This window comes from Gallus gallus, chromosome 3, assembly GCF_016699485.2.
Source record: "Gallus gallus isolate bGalGal1 chromosome 3, bGalGal1.mat.broiler.GRCg7b, whole genome shotgun sequence".
NCBI classification, from domain to species: Eukaryota; Metazoa; Chordata; class Aves; order Galliformes; family Phasianidae; genus Gallus; species Gallus gallus.
This window is the reverse complement of record NC_052534.1, coordinates 96,470,847-96,479,503: the sequence shown is the minus strand read 5'-3', so window position 1 is coordinate 96,479,503 and position 8,657 is coordinate 96,470,847. Positions and strand designations below refer to the sequence as shown.

The 8,657-nt window shown below is 45.2% G+C and overlaps 1 protein-coding gene across 3 annotated transcripts; it reads left to right on the top strand.

Moving 5' to 3' along the window:
* The first annotated feature begins 325 nt into the window (after positions 1-325).
* ODC (ornithine decarboxylase) lies at positions 326-8,407 on the top strand. Of its 3 annotated transcripts, none has more exons than NM_001167766.2 (11): positions 326-485; positions 2,120-2,265; positions 2,432-2,605; positions 2,763-2,935; positions 3,208-3,342; positions 3,491-3,572; positions 3,888-3,971; positions 5,197-5,359; positions 5,451-5,563; positions 5,819-6,033; positions 7,924-8,407. In NM_001167766.2, the coding sequence occupies exons 2-11, from the start codon at positions 2,152-2,154 to the stop codon at positions 8,063-8,065; spliced, it is 1,395 nt and encodes a 464-aa protein (NP_001161238.2). In that variant the 5' UTR covers positions 326-485; positions 2,120-2,151; the 3' UTR covers positions 8,066-8,407. The 3 variants fall into 3 exon arrangements, with proteins under 3 accessions (NP_001161238.2, XP_015131527.2, XP_040553130.1); XM_015276041.4 differs by having other exon boundaries at positions 326-666; XM_040697196.2 differs by having other exon boundaries at positions 326-921.
* Positions 8,408-8,657: the final 250 nt, after the last annotated feature.

Sequence of the window (8,657 nt, the reverse complement as noted above, 5' to 3'; positions counted from 1 at the left end):
GATGCAGAAAAGCTTCCCCAGCCCGCGCTGGAGTACTCGTGCCCCGTGTGAGCCCGCGCCCACTGCGAGCCCGCGCCCCGCCGGCGGCTGCTGCGCAGAGACCCGACGCGCTCAGCGCACCCGCGGTGGGCGGGGCGGAACGAGAGGTGGGCGGGACGGAACGAGCGGTGGGCGGGGCTTCCGGCGCGCGTGCTCTCCGCTGACGTCACAATAGCGCTGGCCGCGGTCCCTGCCCGGTCCCAGCCGATCGCGGCTGGTTTGAGCTGGTGCGTCGCCATGGCGACACCGGCTGCCCTATAAATAGGAGCGCCGCGGCGGTGGCGAAGCTTTGTCAGCCGCGGCGCCCGCTCCGCCCGCAGTCCCGTGCGGCCGCTCCGCCGCTCCCCCCTCCGGCGGCAGGGCGCCTCCCGGCCCGCTCCGCAGCGCCCGGCTCCGAGGAGGCCGGGGCCAGGGCACCCGGAGGGCTCTGACAGCGGCTGCCCGAGGTGAGGAGAGGGGAGCGGGGCGGAAGCCGGCCGGCCGGCGCGGAGCCACGTGTCTGCGGGGCCGCTGCCAACGGGCCGGGCGGGGAGCCGGCTGCCGCCGGCGGGCACGGGGCCTCCCTCCGCCTCCTTCCTGTCGGGGAATCCCCGGCTCGGGGCCGCGTTGGCGGCGTGGCACAGACAGGTGCGTGGCGGGCCCCGGGGCCTGCGGGGGGCGGGCGGCAACGCCGGGTCGGCGTGAGGGGAGCACGGGAGGGACTCGGCCGTGCCGCGGCGCTGCGGGAGCGAACGTTCTGGAGGTCGGGCCGCTGGGTTTGACTTCGTTAGGGTTTAATCTACGTCGAACCCCCGGTCTGCTTCGTCGGGTCGGTGAGAGACGGTCAGATAACGTGAAGCAGTCCCTGATAGCGGCGGTTGTGCGGGCGTGTGTTTCTCGGAGGTGAGGGGTTGTTGGTAATCGCTTCTCAGAGCGCAGTGGCTGAAGTCGAACGGCGCGCTCCGTGTGTGGGATGGGTGGCCGCCGGCCTCAGAACGTCGCTAACCAAAAGCAAAGCTGCGCGATGTAACGCGCTTTTGTAAGCGGCAAGCAGTGCTGTAGCCGAAGGGTTACCGCGGAACTTCAGGCTGAGCAAATCTTGGCTCTAATCGGCGTGGTTAGATAAAGTGGGGAGAAGCGCTGAGGGAAGGCCCGGGGCTGGATGGGGTTACGTGAAACCGTATCTTCCCCGTGACTCACTCGCAACCTTGAGGCACTGAGGGCTTTAAAAAGCAGCACACAGATGCGCTTCGGCTCACAGTTTGAACGGGCTGCCTTTCTCTGTTTGGCTCAGGGCGACCCGTGTAACTTGGCTTTTGGGTGGCAGAGGAATGTGCTTTCGCCTTTTCGTTCTGGTTCTCAGGGCAGCCTTCTAGTCGGCTCCTTGTTAGCTTTGGAGCTCCGTTGCAGACTTGTGTGAAATCCAGTTATAAAGTGTCAATTGCTCGCCAGTCTCAATGTATACCTACAGACCACAATCAGGAGCTGCTGTGCTGGTGTGTATCTGCCACTCCTGACAGCTGAGGTTTTCTTACGTAGCTTGAAGGCTGTGCATAGAACAGGGAAGCCCCGACCACTGATAGAGCCAAATATTCCATTTCCTTTGGTTTGCTGGGAGTTGTTACTGCTCAGAGGTAAGCAGTTGTGCTCTGATTATGTCAAAAATAGCAGGTAAAGTTTCTCCCAGGAACTGATGAGTGCTTAGGGAAAGTGGTAGTTACATTGAAACCAGTACTAGCCATAACACTAACAGTAACTCCAGTGTGGAGGCAAAGGAAAAGATGATGGGAACTTCATGGACTTAAATAGTATCTGGGTGACTATTTTTGATAGATTCTGTGCATCGTTCACTTCCTAAACAGAGGATAGCTTGTCTTCAGTCTGACGAGGCTACTTTATAGAGAGCCTTGCTGGTTCTGATTAAACCTAATGTGTCACCTGTTAAATTAACTTGTCAGTAACCACTATAGGAATCACAGCTCTCAATTATGTGACCACCGTGTAATGACTGCATGAATTTGAAACAGCGAATGTGAGCTGTAGGACTTCAAATGAAATAACATTTGTTTGTGGGTTGTTGGGTTTTTTTTTGTATCAACAGCTTACACTCAAGTCCTTCCACATAAACTTGGAATGTCAGGAATCATGGGTAGCTTCAGCAAAGAAGAACTTGAATTCACCTTCCTTGACGAGGGCTTTACTGCCAAGGATATCCTCGACCAAAAAATAAACGAAGTGTCATCTTCTGTAAGTATGCCAAGGAAAGGACTGCATTTCATGACACTGCAGGTTTATAAACTAGGGGAACAAACTGCCTCTGTGGATTTTCTGCAAGGCAACCCCCTCCTCAAGTGCTGACCCAACTTATTCTGTTATCTGTGGTTTGTAACTTCAACCTGTGTGTTTGCTCTAGGATGATAAAGATGCCTTCTATGTTGCTGACCTCGGGGATATTGTAAAGAAGCACATGCGGTGGCATAAAGCCCTTCCTCGAGTAACCCCCTTCTACGCTGTCAAATGTAATGACAGTGAAGCTGTAGTGAAGACTCTTGCTGTTCTTGGTGCGGGATTTGATTGTGCCAGTAAGGTAAGACCTCGTCTGTGTTCTGAACTGTGGTGTTGGTACATGCTCAGCTGTGAAGTGTTTGTGTACAGTTAGGCATAAGCACTGTCACTTTTGTTCTCATTAATTTGATCGTTGATCTGGAAATAATAATATCCTTAATGTAACCTGTTCTCTCTAGACGGAAATACAGCTGGTTCAGAGCATCGGTGTACCTCCTGAGCGAATAATATATGCCAATCCCTGCAAACAACTATCTCAAATCAAACATGCTGCTAACAGTGGTGTACGGATGATGACATTTGATAGTGAAGTAGAACTAATGAAAATTGCAAGGGCCCATCCGAAAGCCAAGTAAGTTGTCCCAGTTGTTTTATCATTCTTGTTTGAGTTCTCAACTTACTGAAACACGTGCTGTTATTTGCCACTTGTTCTTTTTTTAAGATGTGATGTGAAATTATGAGATAATAGGCCTACTTCAGCCACTGAAATCTGAGCCTGTGTACTGGTGCATTAGGAGGAGGCAGACAGGAAAGCCTGTATGTTTAAGGTTGATCTCATTCTAAAACCATACCTTCCTGATAATGATGTCTTATTCTAGAACTTGGTTTCTTCCCTGTTTCCAGGTTAGTGTTGCGTATCACAACTGATGACTCCAAAGCAGTTTGTCGTCTCAGTGTTAAATTTGGAGCTACTCTCAAGACAAGCAGGCTGCTTCTGGAGCGTGCAAAAGAGCTGGACCTTGCCATTGTGGGAGTTAGGTGCGTTCCATTTCATAATGCAGCCATGTGAAATATGATTTAAGTGGTGTAGCTGACAATAGATACGCCTTTGTGTATTGTGGCTTAAGTTTTACGTGAACTTTAATGACTTAGCAAAGACCAGCTAATGTGTTGTTTCTCTTTCTAGCTTCCATGTTGGAAGTGGATGTACAGACCCGGAGACATTTGTTCAGGCTATTTCCGATGCCCGCTGTGTGTTCGATATGGGAGTAAGTAGTACAGTTCTGTTTCATCTGGAACTCCTGTTTAACTGTTGTGGCAAAACCGGATCAGTTATAGAACTGTTACAGGGTTAAAAGTTGAAGTTCCTCATTTCAGGTTAGTTTTTTTGAGGGCTTGGTGGCTGCTTGGTAGCAGTTCTGCGATAAAATCAACAGCTCAAACTGAGATGACTCTTACAAGAACCCAGTAAATTGGCTCTGTTCTCAAATCATAATAGAACAACTTACTGATATATTTATTTGTAGCTAAAATGATAAACCAAAAGCTTTCCTTAACGCTGTTCCACTTATTTTTCACTTCAGGCTGAACTTGGCTTCAATATGTATCTGCTTGACATTGGTGGTGGCTTCCCTGGCTCTGAAGACGTCAAGCTTAAATTTGAAGAGGTATAGCTTTGCTAAGAGCTTCGTGGTGTCTTTCTGGATGTTGAACTGTATTAAAATCTAGCTCTTTCCATAGCATAAAGACACACTCATAAGAGTACATCTGATCAGAAATGGAATTTAGAAGAAAAGAGGAGACTGTATTTGGAAAATTAGATCATCTCTCAAGACAGAGCTAAATGAATGCATAAACATGCAGAGATACCAAACTTGTAAAGCAAGTTTTAATTGCAGACTTAATTCTCACTGGCATAAACTTCTTCCAGTTGACTGTCTACTTCAGGTGTTCTGAACTGAAGCTGCTCCCACATAAGATGAGAAAACCTTGAACACATACAGTCTTTGAGTGGTTTTGAGCACTGGTGTAGCAAACCAGATCTGTAAGTGATCTGGCTTATAATTAGTGCTAGGAATGTATGGGTTTTTGTTCAATCAGTTCTCTAGTCTTTCATAGAAATACCTACTTTTCTGAAGAGGAGAGGTGGCTTAGTGTTAAGAGAACTAAAAGCAGTATTGTCAGAACACCTGCCAGTCTAAAGTGATGTTAAATGGTGTTATGTGCTTACGCGGGGAGACATCAAATCAGTCCCACAGAGTGAATTATCTGCTTGTAATGTGGGCTGATGTTGCCTCATTTGTTAATGAAAGCTGACTTTTCTTAGGGTTGTACTGGCTTTATATGAAATATCAAGTGCAAATGATGCTGTGAGTGGGCTCCGTGGCGTGAGGCAGTCATGCAGTGGTTGGAGGCAGCTTTATTGCTGATAAGTTGACAGCTGTGAAGGCAACAATTTCCAAGATGATGACAAAGATTTCGGTAGTCTTAAAATCCCATGAGATGACTTCTCTAGCATGCAGTAAACTGGATGGTGTTGCATTATGATCAGAATGAGAAGCATACCAGGAATTGAAGTGGAAAGGTGTTGACACGTGGGACACTAATGCTGTTTTAATGAAGCCTTTAGTGAAGGGTGACTTCACTGAGACCTAAGTGACCAAACAGCTCACGTTTAAGTTTTTAAGCTGCAAGTGTCTGCTTTTATTGTCTTCCACTTTGAAAATACAATAAAGTGAAGACAAATGATACAGCAAGCCACTTGTGTATCCTAACCTGTGTGTTTGAATAGTACCTTACTGTGAGCATGGAAGTCTGACTTCATTCCTGTCTAAAAAGAGTATCTGGATAGCTGCTGAAGTAGTAATATTTGCAACTGGTGTTACTTCCTAGATCACAAGTGTAATCAACCCAGCACTGGATAAATACTTTCCTTTGGATTCTGAAGTAACTATTATTGCAGAGCCAGGAAGATACTATGTTGCATCAGCATTCACCCTGGCAGTCAATATCATTGCAAAAAAGATTGTGTCAAAGGAGCAGACAGGTTCTGATGGTATGTGAATCTGGATTTGATCTTCCCTCCCCCAGCCTAACTGTATGTTTCTTTCCAAGCACTCTCTTACTGGTGTCTCTGCTTCTTCCAGATGAAGATGATGTGAATGACAAAACACTCATGTATTACGTGAATGATGGTGTCTATGGATCGTTCAATTGCATCTTGTATGATCATGCACATGTTAAACCAGTTCTGCAAAAGGTACAGCATTTCACAAGTGTTGCACGTTGGTAGTTTGGCTGTAGGCAAATCCCTCCTCATAGCAGTCTCGTGTTCACTGCCTGACATTAAACTTGGGAGGCGTGCAGTGGAACTTAATTCAGAGCCAAGGGTGCAGAAGGACCTGCAATCAGTTCCTCCTCTTAGAGAGGAGGCAGAGTGCTCTGCATGCATCAATCATGACATAACTTCTGGAAGCTGTTTTAGTTGTCAAACTAATGAGACTCTTCTCTTTAGCGGCCTAAACCAGATGACAGCTGCTACTCCTGCAGCATATGGGGACCAACGTGTGATGGCCTGGATCGTATTGTTGAGCGTTGTAACATGCCAGAGTTGCAAGTTGGTGACTGGATCCTGTTTGAAAACATGGGTGCCTATACTGTTGCAGCAGCTTCTACTTTCAATGGATTCCAGAGGCCAACAATACATTATGTGATGTCAAGACCAGCATGGTTAGTATCTTAAATATGGTAATAACTTGGTCCACCAAGTGCTTTCATTAGAGAAACTGGTGAATATCTTCTCAGTTGTGACTGTCCTGCATCAAACAGTGCCATGGCTGTGGTGTTGTATTGGCCGGAAAACCATATTTTTATGTGAAAAGCAACACCTCTGGTAGTCTTTGCATGTTTCTAGAACAACCATAACACTACCAATTACTTTTTGCTCTGATTTATTTATCTCTAGAAGTGCTTTTTAAGAGAGAATGCTAGGAGTCCTTTCATTAGCCTGGGCTTCCAGCTTGTCTTTCACTTTTGTGAAAACATAAGGTAGTTACAGATTCTTTACAGTTAACTTCTCTGACCAGCGATCAGAGACAGATCAATCACTGTTTTGCTATTGTGCTGTCTCGTAAGTGGATAGCCCGCTATATCCTGACTGTAAGGGACAGGAATGCAAAGGAACAGTTCTTAACTGTGCAGCTCCACAATATGTTCTGTTTGAGAGCTGTTCGTGGGTGTAAATTGAGCTCCGGACTGTGGCTTACTGTAGTCTGTTGGATCTCCACAGGAAGCCCTAAAATAGATGAGGAAAGCAAGGTTACTTTAAGTACCAGAATGCTGCAGAACTGCATCTTTAAACAGTAGCTAAAAGTAATCTGGATGTTTTTCTCTGCAAAGCAGGTTAATGGACTTCTATAAAAAAGGGTTCTTATGTAAGAGGAAGTCCTTATCTTTACTGAAGTTTGCCTATTAAAATGGTAAAAAGTATTTGGGCAGCAGTATTAGCATGTTTGGCTAGGATCAGGTGGTTCTGAGATTTACTGTAAATTCTTAAATCTAGGGGAGCTCTGGTTGTAAAAGAGGAAGCTTCCTCCATTCTTTCATTAGCCTTGCCTTCCTATAAACAAGGTTGGCACTTCTGTTTGGCTTTTCCCTCCCCCACCTTTAGCGACACCTCCAGTCAAATGAAGTATTGCTGTGTCACATGAAGCCTTAGGCTTCCCATTAGACTCCAGACTTGTCTGAAACTAAAGGTGGCTCTGCAGAGCTGTTAATTAACTTTTTCACTATAGACTTCTATTAAAATTGTAATATTTGAGCTGAGGCATACCATCCAAAGCTACAGTTCTTTTCACCCCTTCTTAGTGTTCTTCTTTTGGCAAGAAAATTCTACCAGCATATGCTAACCCTTGTCTGAGGGGGATATAATCAGTGAGCTTATGCTGCATGTCCTTTCAGCACAGACAAAAGCTTTTTTGATACGTGCTCTACGTGTTTAAGTGTACAGCTGTATTTATAGCTCTAACTGTGATACGTGTAAGGGATTACCTATGTCTGAGTGCATATCACATGGGCAACCATGTGGTAAACACAACTTTTCTTTGCATGCAGTGTAAGATACGTAGTCAAAAACTAATTAACTGAAGTTCTTCTGTACTGAGCTTGTTTTGGTACAGTGTTTGAGGATGAAGGGAGTTGTGGTTCTCCTGTGCCAACTCCCTTAAATTCCTGCTGTTAACCTCACTTGAAACTCAAGGTACCTGAGAATGTGATGGCATGGGACAGGGAGGATGAATTTCATTCTGGAATGACTTTTAAGTCACGAAACCTGTATGGCACGTGGAATAAAAATGTAGGTCTTGATATATGTATATCTGCAGATACAGATCCTACTTGGAAGCAGTGAAACAGCTTAATATTGGCATTTACACTAAAGACTGCAGATAACATGCACAGACTGTTCTGCTTTGGTATTTTGTTCTAGTAATAATATCTGGATTGTAAAGCATCGATTTTTGTGTTCTGGTAGCTACAAAGTGGTAACTAAACTATTTCATCTATCTTTTCTAGGATGTTGTATTGAAATACTCTTCTGACTGTTGGTGTTTTTCTTTCTAGGCAATTAATGCAACAGATAAAGGAGCAGGAGTTCCTAGCTGAAGTGGAGGAGCAGGATGTTGCTAGTCTGCCCCTCTCCTGTGCCTGTGAAAGTGGAATTGAGTATCCAGCAACTTGTGCTTCAGCTAGTATTAATGTATAAATAATAAATACTTAGAAACTAACTGCAAGTTTAGTCATTGAATTTAGGGCATTTGGGGGACCATTAACTTAATTCTTGCTAGAATTTTTAAGTGTTTTTTTAAAAGTTTAGGTTTGGCATAAACACGACAAAAATGACTAGGAGATGGGTCACATTTATCTGTGTTCCTATGGAAACTATTTGAATATTGTTTTATATGGATTTTTATTCACTTTTCATGTATGCTAACTAAAGACTGACCCTCAGCTGTCAAACAAGTATTTGTAGCTTGTGTATGGCAGAATGGGCTAAGCTTAGTGTTCTGTGACCTACCTGTTTTAAAATAAAAGTATATTGAAAGAACTGGTCCTGTGCTGGTTGATCTGTAGCAAATCCACCTGTCCTGGAGAGCTGTTAGAAACTACATGAGCCATTTCTTCAACCCTTACCATTAAGCAACTTGCCTGGGCTTGTGACTAGAAAAAGTTCTGACAGCTGTAGTAAAGTTCCCATGGCTCTGCGTGTCTTTCTACATGGCTAACTTATATGGCTGACTATAGAGCAAGGTTGAGTAAGCATGTTTAGAGTGGTGTTAGAAATGGCTGAGAGATGA